Here is a 20,605-nt window from a genome sequence, read left to right on the forward strand (position 1 = left end):
AAAAAAAATCCAGCATTGTTCCTAGAATGTAGAAAATAAATCCAAACTTTTGACTGGTACTGTATATACAGTACTGGCCAAACATTTTTGAACTGATCTGACCAACACTGTTACAGTATGTGTTCTTTTTAAAAGTTCTATTCCAGATTTCATCATCTTTTACTGGTAAAATATCCACCACTCTGCTTGTGGAGCCCCCCTGACTCTGGGATGACGTTAGGTGCCAATGTTGGGCAGGGTTTACCTGGTGTGCCATCAGTGTTCCTGCTCATCCTAAAGGTGTTTAATAGGGTTGAGGTGCAGACTGCTCCAACCTTGGTTTATGGAATTTGCTTTGCATAATAGGCCACTGTCATGCTGGAACCTGTTAGGGCCCGTAGTGAAAGAAAAATGCTACGGCCTGCTATACAATTGTGTGCTTTGTGGCAAAAGTTTTAGGAAGAACTTCATATGGGTGTCATGGTCAGTTGTCCACAAACATTTGTCCATATGGTACAAATGTTTATACCAAAAAAGATTTAAAAGCCATACAAATAGGCACCAAATATAATTGGTTAAATATAAATATAATGTTACAATAATGCTATCAGAGATGATCATTTAAAAGTAATTAAATCCTTTTTTGCAATCACTGCATATTCATTCAAACTTACATTTAACAGCAACAGAACATAGAAAATGTTGTCAAGAAATGTGAGTAAGGACTGTACTGAAAATGTACTGTTGTGTTGTTGTTTGTTTACCTGTACTTCGCATTACTACTACTGATAATAATCCACCATTTTGCTGCTGCCGGTAATTAATTCCTCACTGAAAATCTGATCATTTGATTATGCCTTTTCTATCATTCGTTCAAAGCGTTCCCTTTTTTAAAAATCTTTTTCAAGCAAGCCTAAGTGTAAATGAGTGTAAACTGAAAGATGTCATATGCAAGTGACTAGTGGGTGGGACGTTATTTCCATACAGCTGAGGCTGATTCATTAACTGTGCTCACTGTTTGTTTTGATGCTGTAGGGCAGCTTCATGAATCAGACACGCTCACGCTTGTACATCATTCTGTGCCCTGAAATCTGTGCTTGCTTCTATACCACTTAGATAATTAAACTCCAGTGTGTGTTTGAAGATGGCCCACCTCCCAAAGATGCACAGCCTTGTTATAAACAGTCTAGTGTATGTTGCGGTAGAGATTTTGCAAAGATTTAATTACAGATTTGCAGAGCGTGTGGACGTGAGATGAGCTCATCTGGCCCCTACAGGGGTCTCCACCCAAACCCTGCTGGGTTTGACAACACATGTTAGAAGTTTTACCTTTTGGAGCAGGAAAATAAGAATATTAATAAGCAATTGTATGCAGAGATCACAATCCATAGCTGCAATCTGTGGCTTTACATTAGATAAAATGTAAAGAAAAATGTATTTTTTACAACATATAATAATTAATGATGAATTCAAAATAATGTTGATTTAACCTATATGAGCCTATTGGTTCTTGAGGGGTAGGGGTAGCTACAGAAAATACCCAACAAAGATGTGTGTGTGCGTGTGTGTTTGCGTGGCTATGTGTGTATGTATGTGTTGAAAGTGTGACTGAGGATCAATGTACCTCTCTCATGTGTCCTCAAGCTGTGTTTCACTGCAAACTAATTTGCTGCTTCCAAAATAGCACCAGGTAAACAGGATCTCAACATTTTTTTCCTCATGTGAAAGACTGATTCGTTTGTATGATGCTAATTATGGCATATACCTTCCTGTAAACGTGCACTTTCAGTTATTAGATTGGCATCTGCACAGGCATTGAGTTTTCCAAAATAATAATTATAGCGCATGCAAAATCCACTGCCATGTCAGTGGCATGGGGAGCATTGCTTGCTTTAGGTATAGCATAGCGAGCATCACTTACTTTACAGTAGTTATCGCATGTGGAGCATCGCTTGCTTTAGTTATGGCATGAAAAGCATCGCTTACTTTAGTTATGGCATGGAGAGCATCGCTTACTTTAGTTATGGCATGGAGAGCATCGCTTACTTTAGTTATGGCATGAAGAGCATCGCTTACTTTAGTTATGGCATGGAGAGCATCGCTTACTTTAGTTATGGCATGGAGAGCATCGCTTACTTTAGTTATGGCATGGAGAGCATCGCTTGTTTTTGTCACTGCATGAGAAGCCTTGCTTGTTTTTGTTGTTGCATGAGTAGAATATCTTGCTTTAGTTATGGCATGGAGAGCATCGTTTACTTTAGTTATGGCATGAAGAGCATCGCTTGTTTTAGTTATGGCATGAAGAGCATCGCTTGTTTTAGTTATGGCATGGAGAGCATCGCTTACTTTAGTTATGGCATGAAGAGCATCGCTTGTTTTAGTTATAGCATAGCGAGCATCACTTACTTTACAGTAGTTATCGCATGTGGAGCATCGCTTGCTTTAGTTACAGTATGGCATGCGGAGCATCGCTTACTTTAGTTATGGCATGAAGAGCATCGCTTACTTTAGTTATGGCATGGAGAGCATCGCTTACTTTAGTTATGGCATGGAGAGCATCGCTTACTTTAGTTATGGCATGGAGAGCATCGCTTACAGTACTTTAGTTACGGCATGAAAAGCATCGCTTAATTAAGTTTTCAGATGAGAGCATCGCTTGCTTTAGTTATGGCATGTGGAGCATCGCTTACTTTAGTTATGGCATGGAGAGCATCGCTTGTTTTTGTCACTGCATGAGAAGCCTTGCTTGTTTTTGTTGTTGCATGAGTAGAATATCTTTAGTTATGGCATGGAGAGCATCGCTTACTTTAGTTATGGCATGAAGAGCATCGCTTGTTTTAGTTATGGCATGGAGAGCATCGCTTACTTTAGTTATGGCATGAAGAGCATCGCTTACTTTAGTTATGGCATGGAGAGCATCGCTTACTTTAGTTATGGCATGAAGAGCATCGCTTGTTTTAGTTATGGCATGGAGAGCATCGCTTACTTTAGTTATGGCATGGAGAGCATCGCTTGTTTTAGTTATAGCATAGCGAGCATCACTTACTTTACAGTAGTTATCGCATGTGGAGCATCGCTTGCTTTAGTTACAGTATGGCATGCGGAGCATCGCTTACTTTAGTTATGGCATGAAGAGCATCGCTTACTTTAGTTATGGCATGGAGAGCATCGCTTACTTTAGTTATGGCATGAAGAGCATCGCTTACTTTAGTTATGGCATGGAGAGCATCGCTTACTTTAGTTATGGCATGGAGAGCATCGCTTACTTTAGTTATGGCATGGAGAGCATCGCTTACTTTAGTTATGGCATGGAGAGCATCGCTTACTTTAGTTATGGCATGGAGAGCATCGCTTGTTTTTGTCACTGCATGAGAAGCCTTGCTTGTTTTTGTTGTTGCATGAGTAGAATATCTTGCTTTAGTTATGGCATGGAGAGCATCGCTTACTTTAGTTATGGCATGAAGAGCATCGCTTGTTTTAGTTATGGCATGGAGAGCATCGCTTACTTTAATTATGGCATGAAGAGCATCGCTTGTTTTAGTTATGGCATGAAGAGCATCGCTTGTTTTAGTTATGGCATGGAGAGCATCGCTTACTTTAGTTATGGCATGGAGAGCATCGCTTACTTTAGTTATGGCATGGAGAGCATCGCTTACTTTAGTTATGGCATGGTGAAAAACGATTGCTTCAGTTATCGTATGGAGAGCATTGCTTGCTTTAGTTATGGTTTGGAGAGCATCGCTTGTTTTACTTATGGTATGGAAGCATTGCTTGCTGTAGTTATCACATAGGGAATATTGCTTCTTTTAGTTATCGCAAAGGGAGCATTGCTTGCTTTAGTTATGGCATGTGGAGCATCGCTTGCTTTGGTAATGTTTCATAATTTGCTTTAAGATATCTGCATTTGTGCTGTATACTTACCATGAAGACTGTGTATATACTGTAATTTGTTTGTATAGATGTTTATCAGCGTTCGTATCAAAAGATCCTGTTGTTATATCTTTTGCATAATTTGAATCCAAAAAATAAGCCTAAACAATGTGACAGTCTAACATACAGTACAGTATGCAGTGTGGATTAGAACTTTCTCATAGGAAACAGATGTGAGTCCAAATATGAGTAAAAGATGACTCAGTAGCTATCATATTCCTTTTTTGTTCTTCAGAATGTGCTGGTTTACATTTTTGACATCAGTAACCAGGGATTTGAAAATGTAGGCCTCATTACACATTTATGACACTAATGCAACATTAATGACTACATCGGAATTAGGACTCTTCTGACTTTTGAGTAGAAAGATTTATCTTGTAATATCAACTCAATGTCAGTAACTTTAGAGATACAACTTTTCCAAGATGCAGTTCACATCAATGTATCTTCTCTCTTAGTAAACAGTAACTCTCTAATTCATCAGTTCCTACCCACTAGGATCCAGCTCTTCTCTAGTATACAACAACTACTAACCAGGGAAGGTGAAGCTAACATGTGATTCCTCCAAGGCATGTAAAGCTAGTCATCTGCATTTCTTTTTCAATCAGCTCATGCTGTATCACAGGGCACTGAAGACGCTCAAGCATCAGTTTCTAATTAATCAGATTAGAGAATTCAACAATGCTCTGGTATACGTAATAAAACAATCTTTGCTGAAATACTTTTTTTCTCTAAGGTGTTTTTTTCTACAGTGCTGCTATATTATTATAACTGCTGCCATAGATAAAGAACATCCATGTTAATAAAAAGAACAATGCGGCCAATACATTATTTATTATACATACAATAACGTACTTAAAAGGAGTCCAATCCATATAGCTGATAGCATCAGCGATAGTCCTCCAAGCACCCCAAGTCATGCTAATTTACTTCTGGTCTTCTGGGGTAAAATTAGACTGGTTGCCACTAACTGGCCAACTTTCAGAAAATCAAACAAGGTTTTCCAGGTAAAATGGAAAAAAACCAGAAGTTTTTACATTTGGCCAGTAAGGAAAACAATTTAGTCTTAATGCAGTTGAGAAAATGTTGTTTTCTTAACCAAGTGTAGAGACAGCAAAACTTTTCATCTAAATGCTATTTGGTTTATGAAGTTCAGCACTCGTTCAGACATTGAGATATACTCCTGTAACTGTACAGTATTAGAAACTCACGGACAAAAGACCAAGAAGGTAATAAAGTATCTCATTTTAAAACAATGAAAGAGCTAGTGAGACCCGTTCTTGGGACTTAATGGACTGACATGTTTTAAAAATCATAAGATATTTCTCATGATATAAGCATGAGCAAACTGATCACATCATTGAGTGGTTAGGACTCCATGAAAAAGCCAAAGAGTCAATATTCACTGGGTGGTGGTTTCATAAGGCTATTAATTGACTCCACAACACGCCAGGGGGTGAGCTGTGGTATCTGACACCAGGGCAATAAGCATCCTTTAAGTACTTTAAGTTGAAACGTACAGTAGGGCCTCTATGGATCAGACTTGTTCGAATAAACTGAGATATTGTAAATTTGGAGACTAGTTTAACAACCTTAAACTCTTTGCCTGCTGGACCCAGTACACAGAAAGCTGTGATGCACTAAGTGTTCTCATACCTATCTATCATAGGCAGCATTAACAAAACAGCTTCTAATAAGATCTTGAGCAGCCTTTTGAGCCATAATTATATAAACTTGTAGCATGCTCTTGCAATATAAAAAGGCAGGGTAATGTGATCTGACAGTAATGCTATGTTCGCTGACTCCTAAAGAAGTGTTCTAGAACACATTTACTGTCAAAAGAAAACCAAATAAAGTTAAATTCTTTGATCAACCAAAGGTACGCTGTGCAACAACAGAAGACGTGCCCTCCAGCAAGTACAGGACACAAATATGCATCTTTCTCAGCACGGCTGCAATTAAGAGCAAAAAAATTGCTTAATGCATAAATCTTAGTCAGCTACAAAAATAAGCGTGCAGTCTTGGGATATAATCGAAATTACTCAAATTGAACAGATAATGAATTTCAATCCAAAACAAATACAGACATAAACAGGACGCTTGCCAGAAAACTTCCCATTGAGACTAGGTGTGTGCATGGGGACTGGGATCCTGCAAAAAGAACAAAATCGTTATGTGAGTGCAATGTTATCTTTTTTTACTTTTATCTAGCTCTTGTATGGAGCGGGCAGGCAGAGTTTCCTGATTTCAAATTAATCGCAACTGAAAATAAGTAAAAAAAAAAAAAAAAAAGGGGTTTACTTAATTGTAATAAATAAAATTATTGATTTATTAATCTGAAAACCCTTTATTTTGTAGTCATTCATTTAGCCTCATTTAAGAAACTTAAATTCAAAAGTGTGTTTACACAAGAAACTTTTTATTCATGAAAATCCTATTAAAAAAAAGTTCAAATCCTATTAATGCTCCTGAGTTGTGTAAATTTATAATTATTATTTTTAGAAATTATTATTTATCCCCAATTCCTTCCTGTCACACCTCCCCGGGTAACACACTCGGAGGAAACGCTAGCCGCTCCTTCTGCGTGCGCGAGCTCACAGACGCCCCTGATTGGCTGTAGAGCCGTGATTAATGTGGGAGCACAAAGTACCTCTCATCCCTCCCCTCTAAGAGAGCTTAGCCAATCAGCTCTCTCTAGGCCTCCGGCTGTGAAAGGTAAGGCATCACTCGGGGATCGAACCAACGATCCCCGGATGATAGGACGAGCACTTTACCACTGCGCCACTCAGAGGCCCGAGTTGTGTAAATTTATACATAGGAAGACCAACTAACGCAAGCCTCAACCTGATTTAATTTAAATCAAATAATCACATTCGAACATACAGTAAGTCACTCCAGTTTCTGCTTCCCAGCCTTAATCCTGAAAGTTATTCAATTTGAGTCGAAATAAAGTTTACTTCTGTCTCTCAGACTTCACTGTTCATTTTGTGCTCTCATTTCGATGCAGTTTTGTAGATGTGGGTGATCGACATAGTCATAAAGAAAATCTGTGTTTCACAAAACTTTTGTAAATCCTGCTGATTTTTATTTTGTTATTTTTTCCATACATAAATATTTAAACATAACCTTACTTAAAGAGTGTTTTTTTTTTTGCAGTGTTTTAAAAATGCCATTCTTAATGATCACATCACATGACACTATTACTAGCTGACCTGTTAGTCAGGTGAGAGTTTGTTGAACGTCAGCCATGTATGCAGGAATCAACAGAACAGTTATTAAAACTTACTAAAAATCTAAATACTGTTAAAAGATTTCCTCACTCGGTAAATAGTAAAGATGTACTCCGTTGCTTAAAATATGACAAAATAGCTTATGGTTTGTTCTGGGCGGTCAACTGAAAGGATGTTGACAGCCTTTATGACTGTAGATTGTAAAAAAGTAGCCTGCTGAAATAAAGTGTAATCAAATGTCTACAATCTAAGCCAAAAAAGAGTTTTATGTATAGATAAACTAGTGCAAGGAAGGGAATTGTTTCATTTTTGGAAAATTAACATACCTCCAATTCGGGCGTTGTAGGCAATACCCACAATGCAGTGTGAGTTGTTCGCCACAGCAGCCACCTCGCCAGCACATCGGGTCCCATGCCTATGATTCACACAGAGTTTCGTATAGAAGTCAGTACCAATAACTATGCATCATCTGATATGCTGTCCCTAATGAGTTTATCACGGTCTTCTTAGGAAGCATCAGGATTCTGTGAAAAGCTTAGCATTTCGAAAAACACCTTAAATGAATATGACAGCCTTGCACGCACTGCAGTTCTGCTGATAAAAAAGGATTTAAGTCAATGTGACCTGGGACCTACACCAAGCATATCTATGAATCTTTTAAAGCAAGGATTTGGTAAAATAAATCGTATTTGAGCTCTATTCAGACAGGATTTGTTTAATATGAGAAGGTGATATAATACAATTATTACTAGTGGATCTCAGATTCTTTTTTTTCTTTTTTCTTCTTCTGTCTGACCCAACACAGAACAATAAAGGGAATCAGGAACATAACAGCCAGACCCTAGGGCCCAGCTGGGCATAATAAATTGTGTGAAAGTGCGGATTTAAGAGGTCAGGGCAGGGTAGACTACAAAGATTGGGCTCTGAGCTTGCTTCAGAAAAGCAGTTCCATAGGGTTTCTGTACAACTCATAGTGTGTTAAAAAAAAGGATGGAACTTGGAAAGCGAGAAAGTCTCCTCAACTCTGAGTTTAGCAAGCGGAGTTAAATCAACATGTCTGCTCACGGTAAACAAACTCACACAAATGATTTAACTTTAACATGGATTATACTGCATATACAAGTATTTGCCTTAAATATTTAGACAATTTTACACAAGGACCCAATTTTCATATTTCGCTTTAATGTGATTGCAGTGAGTGGCACGCGGCTTTAGTGGTTAGCACCCGGCCAGGTTTGTTTCCCGCTTCTGTATATGCATGGAGTTTGCATGTTTTCGCCACACTTGGTGGGTTTCCTTCTGGTATTCTGGTATTCCTCCCACAATCCAAAGACATGCAGATTGGGCTAACTGGCGTTCCCAAATGACCCATAGTGTGTGAGAGTGTATATGTGTGTGCCCTGCGATCGATTGGCACCCTGTCCAAGGTGTACTCCGCCTTGTGCCCCAAGTTTTCTGCGATAGGCTCCAGGCCCCTCATGACCCTGAGTACAGGATTAAGCAGCATAGAAGATGAGTGAGAGATTGCAGTGTTGACTTTCAGTTCAATTCAGGAAGTTTATTCTATTTAAGAACTCATGCATTGTCCCTCTACTTCTACAGGCTCAGAAGTAATTGGACAATTGACTGATAAACAGTGTGATGGCCCGTTGTGGCTTGTGTCTTTCATCACAAATTAAGGAGATGAAAAGGTCTGCCATTGATTGCATATTAACACAGTATTTTTGTTTATTTAAAAATATACTTGAAACACATCTTGATTGCTTCATTTAAAATTTATTGTGGTGGTGTATGGAGGCAACAAAAGTTGTGTTCTTGTCCACATACTTATCGATCTGACTGTTTTTATCTGATCATCAAAGTAAAGTGGCTGGATTGTTTTTAGCATTTTTTGTTTCCCTTTACAGCATAAAGCCACAAAAGTTGGAAAATACTGTTACTCCAAGTTCCGATTTCCTACTCCCGAGTGAACCACAACACAAACCTCAGCATGCCTTGCATCTAGTCAGACTAATAGGAATGGTTTACGAGGTATCTGTTTGTCTGTGTGTGTGTGTGTGTGTGTGTGTGTGTGTGTGTGTGTGTGTGTGTGTGTGTGTGTGTGTGTGTGTGTGTGCACGCGTGTGCATGCACCTAGGAAGTCACTAAAAGGTAATAAAACATCCCTAGGCGTAGTACAGTACATCTACCTGTAATTCTCTACATCTCTTGTTCTAATTGTCTCTCTCCTGCTAGTATTTTCACTCTCTGTCTCTGCAGCACACAAACTTGCACACTTAAGCAGTCTTTTAATTGATTCTCCCCCTTCTTCTTCTGCTCCAATAGGCTCATTCCATTCTGCACAGATTAGAGCTCTAACGCGTGAACAGGAAAATTAATTGAGACTCTCGAGCTGTTGCGCGCATTTAAAAAAATCTAGATAAGAAAGAAGTTTCAATTGAAGTTTCGCTTCGGCTCTCTGCAGGTGTAGCGCAGAGACGATTTGTAAACATGAGGCAGGAGAAACAAGAACAGGCGTTAATTCGGGTGTTTATTTTCAAGCGAAGCCATTTTCAATTAAAACCCAAGCTTCTCTCAATCCTGCATGATCTGCATGACGTCTGTGCCTCGCCTTGACCAAAAAAAAAAAAAAAAAAAACCTTGCTGCCTCGCTGGTTGCATGTGAAAAAAAAGTTGGGACTTTGTGCTATGAAAGTGGAATCGTTTTAAGTTAAGACATTTGGGATTTGATACTTCTTCACTCCCATAGATTAAAGAGACGTCACCGAAGCCACAGAGCTTGTTAAGGGATCTGCAGACCTAAATGAATATGACAGCATTGCACACACTGCAGTGCTGCTGACATATCAAGCTTTTACAGGAAACAAAGTGAAACAGGAATCTATCAAGCACATTTACTAATCCTTTAAAGAAGCAGTTCGGCAAAAAACTTTCATTTTAAGCCAAGTGTTTTAAAACCTATTCGGACTAGATTACTTTTACATGCTGCATTAGTTATTACTGGTGTATGCACCAGATTTCAAAGACCTGAGATAACCCCAGGTAATACAGAACGTACAATATGTCCTACTGTATTGACACGATGCTAAAGAATTTTTTTAGTCCTACTTCAAAGCAGTGGATTATTGGAGATAACCTAAAAATTAAACATTCATTTCCAGGTTTTTGTAAAGCTGCTTTGTGATAAGGTCCATTGGTAAAAGTTAAATTAATTATTAAAGTTATATATTTAGTGTAAGTACAATTCGGACAGGATAAGAATTCCAGACATGTCTGCTATTTTCTTTCCAACATCTCTCACTAAAACCAAGCTAAGACCGAGTATTAGCTGAGTTTAAAAACTCAGAATAACAAAATGTTGACATTGCTGAAAAGCCCTTGTCTGAGAATCAGTGCTTCTGGGGGTTTCAGATACATTGGTAAAATTCTAGCATAGACACAGAATGCTGTACATAACCATTATATGGACAAAAGTATTTGGCCAAACATCCAATAACATTAGCATTGCATCAAAATACAGTACATAGACTTCAATATGGAGTTCGTCCACCTTTTGCAAATATAACAGCTTCCACTCTTCTTAGAAGACCGTCCAAAAGATTTTGTAGTGTTCAAAAAAGTCCATGGGAATTTGCACTCATTCATTCTGTAGAGCATTTATGAGGTCAGGCACTGATGTTGGACAAGAAGGCCTGGCTCGCAATCTCCGTTCCAGCTCATCCCAAAAGTGCTTGACTGGGTTGAGGTCAGGGCTCTGTGTTAGGGCCAGTCAAGTTCTTCCACACTGAACTCATCAAACCATGTCTTTATAGTCCATGCTTCCTGCACTGGTGCAGTCATGTTGGAGCAAAAAAGGATCTTCCCCAAACTGTTGCCACAAAGTTTAAAGCATAGCATTGTCAAAAATGTCTTGGTATACATTAAGCATTAAGATCGCCCTTCATTGTGGAGAAAGGGCCTGATTAAAACACCTGAATTCAACAATGAAAAGGTTTAGCCAAATGTTCTTTATGTATGGATGTCCATGCAACTTATTATTTATAATAAAAGCACTACAACAAGAGCTACAAATAAAGATAAAAACTGTATTAATATTAGGTGTACGTATTTCATATATCACTTATGGTGTGATGACTATGTGGGAACATTCCCATCTTTGTGACTTTTACAGTCATTGCCTATCCTCGACAAAATAATTATAGTAAGCCTTCCAGGTAGTTATTTTCTTCATTGAGCCTTTTATTTTTTTTTATCTTCTTCAATAAGGAGATATCTAAATAAACAGAAATTTGTATATAAAAGGCAGCACAGCGTCTTAGTAGTTAGCACCTCCAGGGTTGAATCTTTATTTCTCACCTCCAGTCGGTGTGAGTGGAGTTTGCATGTTGTCCCTGTACACAGGAAAAGTGGTATATATAGTGGTATGAAAGTGGTATATATAGATGATGCCTATAGATCAGCATCTAATATTTTAATCACAAATTTCAAAACACTAAAAACTCTGACAAAAAGTATCATCAATATTGTAAAAATATATTTACCGTCTACTACACAGACGTATTTCTCCTCTCTAACTAACATTCCCTCTTATTCACTCATTCTCATTACCGTCTCAATATCCTATTCACGCGGGGCCTTGAGCCTATACCATGAGATATACTTCACAACGCACTGTACAGCCTGAACGGGGTGTCAAGCTACTAGGGGGCACACAAGCACAAACTAACTCACACACCAGGGAATTTTGTAAATGCCAATCAGCCTACCCTGCATGTCTTTGGACTGTGGGAGGAAACCCAGAGCACCGTGAGTAAACTCACCAAGCAACGGAAAAACATCCAAACTCACAATCCATGCACACAAAGGCACACAGAAGATTCCTTAGGCAGGAATCAAACCCTCATCGCTGGAGGTGTAAGGCCACAGTGCTAACCACGACACCACCATGATGACAATCTAAATTTAGGATTTTTGCAAAAAAAGAAAAATATAGAGAATTTGGAAGATTTTGGTGAAACAAACGTCCACCACTTGTTCACAACAGTGTAGCTTCAATACAATTAGAAAGTAAATCTAGTATCAGTAAGTCACTATAATCCAATTAACAACCCAATTCCTTTGGCTGACACTAAGAGAATCTTTGAAATGCACAGAAGTTACTGTAAAAAATGGAATGGCATGCTACTTACTTGTTTTCATTGCTGGAGTCATAACGTGGCATCGGGTCATGGTCGTTGCCGTTGACATCATAGCTGGCCAGCTGGTCCTGGGTGCAAGGGGGATGGAAAATAACCAAACAAATCAACTGCGGCATCAGCCATAAACAGGGAAATAAATAAATAAATACATATCATATTATACCAGCCAGGCTTTCCTCCCATTTGGGGCATCTCTCATTTTTCGCACTATTACAGAAAAGGTGATAAATTGGGCCCTACAAAGGCCATAACTTAGTGTAGTAATCCAAAGTGTCAGGCGAAGAAATGAAATGTATTTATGGCAAGGTTACATCCTGCGAAGCCAGAAGGAAGCACAGCAATAAACTTGGCGTAATAGCATGGTTTGCATGTTCCAAAGAAATATTTATGTAAATATGAGTCGAAATTTACTTAATCTAGAGCTACATTTTACTTGATCACTTTGTTTGATTAGTGCCTGGTAGTGTATAGTAATAGAAATTATTATTATTTTCTGTTATACAGAAGTCAATTCCGATCGACTAAATTTGAATTTTCGATCCGAGAGTGCTTATATTATGTGTCTGCTTGTCTGTTTTTTTTTTCAGTTAGTTCAATTTGCAATTCCTGCGATAGTTTGTTACATTGAAACCATTAATACACTTATTATGGGCTGTCAGTCAGCCTGTCTGTTGGCATAGCAACAAACAGCACTGTAACTGTTACTTCTTTGGGAGCTATTTTTATTAATGGAGCAAAAATAAACTAAAAATGTGCTCATAGTGTCTCTGAAATATCAGTCACATGATATTAATTGATTATTTCTAGACCAGTCTCGGCACCTATAATGCCCCCCTTCCCCTCCAAATTGTACTGTTATACTCAATATTAGCATGGCTGTGATTTCTTAAGCCAAATCACATCCGAAACAATCTTTTTATTTATTTTATTTCAATGTGGTAAAAGGAGGAGAAATCCCAAGCTCCTAATGGCTCCTTATTAGACACACTCAATATGTAGTAAAAGGTTCAGCAATACAAAGCGCACTACAAAAGTAGTAGGAAGCTGCTCACATAGTTTTGGGCCAGATCAGGATGGTTTTTCTCTATCCCGTCATCAAGGATGGTGATGACAACATTCCGTCCTGTATAGCCACGCTGCCAGGCTGCCAGGATGTTCATTTCGGAGCGACACCGGCTGTTTTTAACGCTGCAATGCTGAAAAAAAAACAACAGAAATTCAGTTTGAAGAGACTCGGGATTTCAAAGACATCTCATTAAAGGTGGATTCAATTCAGCACCGTAAAGCTCAAAGACAAACAAAAAGTGCTGTTTTCTTTTTTTGGCAAATGAATGTAAAAAAAAAAAAAACTTGTTAAAAAATACTCAGGAATGGAAGGAAAGAAAAGTCGATAAACATAAATACTCTAGACTTAAATCAGTTCATTCCACAGTCATAATCTTTTCATTGCAACACTAAGAATCCAGGTTATTAAAAATGACTAGTGGATTAGCACACAAGCAATAGTTATTAGTAATCAGGTCATTAAGGTCATGGGATCAGCTGTGGAAAACACTGACATGATGATCAATATATTATGAATATCTGGATTTATTTGCACTGTACATAAACAAAAGATTTTGCATGGTGCATTTAGAAATCTCAACAGAGTAGTCTTATCTCTTAGAAGACTAAGAGATAAGACTAACGTGGTATGGACATGAATCATGGAGTAGATAGGGAGGGAACAGTATCATACTGTAGCTACTGCACTGCTCTTTAGATAGCCTGCATTTTATTCATTCACTCGTGCCAGCATTTGACATTTACTGTACAAGCCTCCTGCATTCCTTGTTTAGTCCATCTTAATTTGACCTCTGTTTGTTTCCTGATTACGAACTCTCTCCTTCATATTGATAATTGCCTAATATCTTTGGTTAGTCTACTTTGCATGAGGTAGCTGGGAATATACCTGCATTCGTCTAATTATGACACTCCTTTCTGTGCATCCAATAGCTCTATTTTTATTAAAATAATACATTTACTAACATACAGTACAATATGATCATGTTGCATATAGTTTATGATTTTTATTGCATAGGTTTTAAATGGAAATGCTTTTTTTATAAAAAGTCATATGATGAGTTAGTCGTGTGTACTTTGCTAAAAACTTTAAATCACACCTGTAATTAACCCAATCAAGTTTCACCTCTGATAGCTTAAAAGTGTATAACTTTGCTACATAAAAATATAGACTTGTAAATGTCAATGTATAATATACCGAGAATTACTTTTATTAATGAAAAATGTAGAAACATTTTTCATCAATAAAAAAAACACTTTTTATTTATTTATTTATTTATTTATTTTTTACATTTGTACGTACATTAAGTCTTTAATCATTCTGTGTTTGTAAATGAAAACAAATAAAGGATCGTTTATCTGATCTTTTTTTCTTTTACTCCAAAATGACACTGTAAATCTGCTAAAAGACTTCTCATGTCGTTGTTGATTTTTTCTTTTTTAAATCAATGATAAAGATTCGTTTTACTGTAGCTCAGCTTTATACATCGACAGAAAAGCATACAGGAATGCAGAGATACAAAAAGTAAAACAGCATGTGAGATTTGTTAGTCAACCTATTTAAAATTGACCTGTACAGGACATTCCAGTTATTGAAATTTTAACCCGATGGAGGCTGAGCTTTGTAAAGCAATCCTATATAAAGTCGCTGTGCCCAGCTTTATCAAGAGAGTGCCAGAAGTAACAGGGATTCCAGAACATTGGATACGTTTAGACAGAAGGGAAATAATTAACAGAACAAACAGAGGCTCTTTGCTGTTAAAAATGTGTCTGTCTCAGTTTTTCTATCACAGTGCTCATATGAATAAATAGGTGTCAACAAAACAGTGAAGACATCAATTAACAGGGCAAACATTTAATCACTTATTCGCCTTATAATAATGGAGCGATAACGACATCTGCACCTAATAATACCTGTTAAAATGTAATAGTACAAAATTGTGATTCTGATATTACATTCCCTAGCATAGAATTTAATATGTTTTATGATGCTGGGGTGACGGTGATGCTGTTTTTTTCCTCTAACTGGCCTGGTACTTACTGGGGTACTGTATCTCGCATAACCATGTAAAATCATATCAAGAATAATTGCTCTGTCAGCTGAACTTTTTAACCCTTAACGCCTCAGGGCATTTTAGACATTAATTGTTTTGCTAAAAAAAATAAAAAAAATAAATAAAATTATATATATATATATATATATATATATATATATATATATATATATACACACACACAGGGTTTAGAATTGTTCAGTATAGAGTGACATATCCTTTTTTCTTTTTTTTTTAGCAAAACCAAAGTGAACTGAATTTTAGTTAATTTTAGCAGTCTACCCAAACATGACTGAAAAATAAAAAATGGGTCACATTAGCAAAGGAATTGCACAGATACTCTACACATGATCACAAGTTTGAATTTTTAGTTTTTTGCTTGTTTCTAAAAATAAAAGAAATAATAATAATAATAATAATATGCTATTTTCACATTTTTGTGAAATTATTCACAAACTTTAGTAGTGGTAAAATTTCCCCTTTATAAAAGTAACGATGACTTTTGTTCTACCTGACATAACAGAAAACCCAAATACACAGTTTGAAGCCTCAAGCCTCTTCGTTAACACACACCAGCTAGGCTTCCAAATAAGCACTTGAAGGTTTATGGGTTCTTTAACTAACTATCTACCATTCATACAGCTTTTTCTCTTTAGAGAGCCTGGATAACAAAAAGGATTTTATTAGTATATAAAAAAATAAATACTTTATGTGAAACAAAGTGTATGTTTTTGTGAGCATCTATTTAAGAAATATGTTTGCAGATTGTGATACAGGTACAGTCGATACTATCCAAATCTATTACTAATCACATAATCAGAATAAGGGACCATCAAGCAGGATTTTTTAAAGGAATAAAACACCTGTGGATTGCATATGTTGTCTAAATTATGGTTAATAAATGAATTACTTACAATATACCACATGTTCGACCACTTGGGGTCGTTGAAATAGATGAAGTTGGGGTCGCTCTGGGCAAAGCGTTTAACTCGAGACTTTACTATCTGCTGCTGGATCCAGTCCACCTGAGAAAACAAACACAAACTTCACATGTACTGTATTAGATAAAAAGCAATTCAGAAACACCTTGCAAAGAATGTACTGTACAGTAGCCCTCTGAAACCCTGCACAACCACAAGCCTAGTGTCTAACACCTCAATGACTTCTTTGCCATGTGTATACTGTATGTACTTAGAGATATAGTGACCAATGAAGCGGCATTTGCCATAAATACCACCATCATCCAAGAATCATTCTCTGCAACCTTCAAGACAATATCAGTGTAGGTTTCCCGAACATGCTATTCTTACTTGTATTTTATTTCACTCCTCCTAACCAGCACACGCATCAGATACCATCTGCCAAGAATATCATGTTGAACAGAAATTTCTTAGGTGCTCAGAGATGACTCACACCACTGGGAGGGGTGCTGTTATAAAATCTAAAGCAGCTGTCCAGGTAGAAGCAGCATAGACTTCTTGGAGTAGTGAACCTTTAAAATATGTAAGAGCTAGGCAGCTCATCTACATGCTAGGTTGATGACAACCATCACCTGCTAGGCTGTCATCGGCTTAGACAAAGGAAAAAAACCCATGCCTTACTGCATAGCAAATAAACAGCTGGTGTGAGGATTGAGTGTCTACAGGCTGGTCAAAATAAAACCACAACGTTGACTTAAATTAAGCCAAACTTACTGTATTCATTACATACACATTACCGCAAAGTGAAATTCTTTATTCTTTGCATATCTCAACTTTTATTGCGAGGTTATTGCAACTTTTATCCACTGCTATTACCAGCTGCAACAAGGAATTCTTGGTGACAAAAACAAAAGCCAAAAAGCCGACAATTTGACGTTATAAAGTCGGTCCACCGTGGTCCTGCCCACTTCAGGATAGTAAAAATTATGTCCCCTACAAGATGCCAGTGCAAAATAAAATACGTCCACAATTTCTCCATGGGCATTGTTCGGTAAGGTGTACTCTTAGGCAAAGCATGTATTATTTATCCTTCTGTCATAGACTAAAAGACCTGGAAAGAAAGCAGAAGTACCATGTAATAATCTAAACTGTGTGATGTACAATTTACTAGGCACAGACCTTCATCTACATCCGTAAACATCCCTGGAGGCATTAAAGGGATAGTTCAGATTCTTTCAAGTCAAGATTGACTGGGCGTAAGTACATTATGATAGATCCTAGTGATTTGAAATTTTCCTGCCCTGCACACGGATTGTGAATTTTGTCACCCAGAATGCAATGACAATATGAGTAATCTTGGACAAATTCCACAACCCTCATTCCATGCAAATATGCATTCCAAGTTCAGCTGAGGCTCATAAAACGTCTGCAGTCCCACTGAGCTAACTCAGGTCAGTAACTTAAAAAAAAAAAAAAAAAATACACCATAACATGAAAATACATAGTAGCCTAATGTCAACAGGGTAACAGTACTGTTGTGATTCATTCATATAGTAATCACAAGATCACTAAAAGGTTAAACTTTAAGTTGAAGTATTTTCAAAAAGACAAAATGCCCATAAGAACAATCTCAACAGACACAGATTTGTCATGTTGCACTCTGGTTGAACTTATTTGGCAAGCAAATTGCATCATCTACATGCCAAGGTGATGGACAGTTAGCATTTTCAAGCAATGAATATTTATGCCAATGAACCGACTTGTATTGGGGTTATAAAGTTATTCTACAAATTCACAAATTTTATATTATAATATTTTACCCATAGCCTGGGAAATGAAAGGAACTACAGGAACTGGTTAAAACTTCTTAGATATAGCTTTGGACACAAACTGCGACTGCTGAATTTTAAAAACAGACAAAAAGTGCCACTACTGAATTGAACTCTTAGTATCTGAGACTGTCAAGGGCCCCCAAAAAAGCTGGTGGTTTGCTGGGGAACTATTGTGTATTTATCCCTGTAAAAATTGCCATCTGAATTCATTTGTTCTTCTTCTAATAACCAAATTTCCTCATGGAAATTGACCATTGTTATCTCCTGCCCTCCAATTATGTGTGCTCCAATTTTTTTTAAGATGGTCTTGAGTCCTGTCTTGGGCCCTTCATGCAGGGTAGATAAGAGGCACTCGGTTGCATACCAGAAGGAAGGTGTCAATTAAGTCTTTGCACTCTAATAAAGAAAACCATCCATCACAGGTGCCATGAAAAAAAAAAAAATGACAGTGGCATTCATTGTTGTGTGTCGAGTTGCATGCTAAAATCATACTCAACCACAACCATCTTTGATGTGACTATCACAGCTGTACAGCTGTTTTTTACCTGTCATAGATGTACACAAGCTGGCAGATCTCCAGATGCTCCTGAAATTTATAGAGGTCATCTGCACCTGAAAGTCTCTCCTAGATGGTTAATTTGTTTAGACAGTAACTTTGACTCCTTTGTGGATTTTTTGCTGTGCTTGTTAGTCTTCCACAGTATTGAGGGTTCATGTCCAGCTAGCTGTTCAGACTTATGAGCTTAGGCCAAATTATTTTCTGAGCCAAGATCCAGATCTTCAAGCTAAGCACATTGTGTTGACCTTATCACTGATGCACAGTCAACACACTCGAAGAAGTCAGATCCAGCTTTCTTGATAGGGTCAATGCCAGAGCAGTAAACTACCCACTCAGTACAACATAAACTAATCCAACCTTAAGTGTAAAGGGGGGGGGGGGGAGCAGCGTGGGGGTGTGGGTAGAGGTGGATTGTTTTTAAAATTTACAATACAGAAATGTCCAAGACATATCCAGATATGTACAAGGGTGAGTATGAGGGGGAGTCAAAAATTATATGCACTTTGGCTGTGGAATTTACTTACATTAACTTTTAGAAAAGACAAAAACATTATTTTTTGACATCTCCTTACTTTTCAATACACATTGCCCATCTGTTTAAAAGCTTTCGTATTCCCTCATTAAAAATGTTTTAGGCTGAAAAGCACTGCTATCTTCACTTCTTTATCAGAAGTGAATCTTTGTCCTTATAGGGATGCTTTCAGGGGACCAAACAGGTTAAAGGAGGCAAGATCAGGATTATAGGAAGGATGCTTTAACAAATTAAAACAGAGTGAGCAGAACTGTGCAAACAGGAATTGTCAAAATCACAATGTCTTTGGATTCTACAGAGCCTTTTTATTGGCAATATTCCAATACTGGCCCTTTAGAATCCCAGAAAACTGTAATCATCAATTTCCCAGCTGATGATAGACTTCTGAACTTTTTCTTGGTTCTCGTTTGAGGATGTTTCCGTTCCGTACTTTGCTGTTTACTCTCAGACCCAAAGTGCTTCCATGTCTCATCACTAATAATAACTCTCTTCAAAAAACTTTTACCTCCCTTAAAGTATACTGTAGTAGGGCTGCACGATATTGGGAAAAAATTACATTGCGATATATTTTTTTCCTGCGATATATATTGCGATGTGTACAAATTTATTTATGTTCACCAGGTGTTTTAAACTGCTTAAAAATCAAATAATAATTCAAGAATAATTGGGGTAATTTTGTAGGCATTTTTAAAGAATAAAAAGATGTAAAAGTATAATCAAAACCCTGAAATAAAATACTTTTTTAAGCTTATTTTGGGTTGTTTCATAAACAGTTTGGCTTACCTTATTCACTGTCAATTCAGGCAAATCAAGGCTCTAATACGTTATGAAATTAATAATGAATGTTGCTTTTACCCTGATGAAAGGGAACTCATTTTGTGAATGAAAAGAGGACACTTTAATATCACATTAAGGAATTAACATGAGTGACAAAATAAGTAATTTAACATTTTATTCAACAACTTCTTTCTTGAAAACAGATTAGTAAATCTATTTTGTCACAACAACAAAAAAAAAAACGAGAGGTAACAAATAAATTGTAATAAGCTTAACTTAACTTGTTGTAATGACAATAACAAGTGATGTTAACAATAATTATCTTACAATAAATAAAATAATATGTCAGAAGATTCTCTCTTTTTTTAGTCTGTATACTTTTTTTTTAGCAAGTAAAACAAGTGTTGGTCATCAGCTAACAAAAAAGATTAAACTTTTCAACAACTCTATAAAAATATTTGGTTTCTTTATATAAATCTATATATATACACAGTTCTTTATGATCTACAAGACTGCACGCTGCTTTTGCGCC

At 37.1% G+C, this 20,605-nt stretch overlaps 1 protein-coding gene across 1 annotated transcript in view; it reads right to left on the reverse strand.

The window, feature by feature from the left end:
- Positions 1 to 20,605, reverse strand: part of pcsk6 (proprotein convertase subtilisin/kexin type 6) — an 88,183-nt gene that overhangs the window by 58,955 nt on the left and 8,623 nt on the right. The window contains exons 3-6 of the mRNA XM_053513624.1: positions 16,368 to 16,478; positions 13,390 to 13,533; positions 12,329 to 12,405; positions 7,466 to 7,554 (exon numbers count right to left, since the gene is read on the reverse strand). Coding sequence (XP_053369599.1) covers positions 7,466 to 7,554; positions 12,329 to 12,405; positions 13,390 to 13,533; positions 16,368 to 16,478 — 421 coding nt within the window. The remainder of the gene's footprint in view (positions 1 to 7,465; positions 7,555 to 12,328; positions 12,406 to 13,389; positions 13,534 to 16,367; positions 16,479 to 20,605) is intronic.

Source organism: Clarias gariepinus, chromosome 15, assembly GCF_024256425.1.
Source record: "Clarias gariepinus isolate MV-2021 ecotype Netherlands chromosome 15, CGAR_prim_01v2, whole genome shotgun sequence".
Lineage (NCBI taxonomy): Eukaryota > Metazoa > Chordata > Actinopteri > Siluriformes > Clariidae > Clarias > Clarias gariepinus.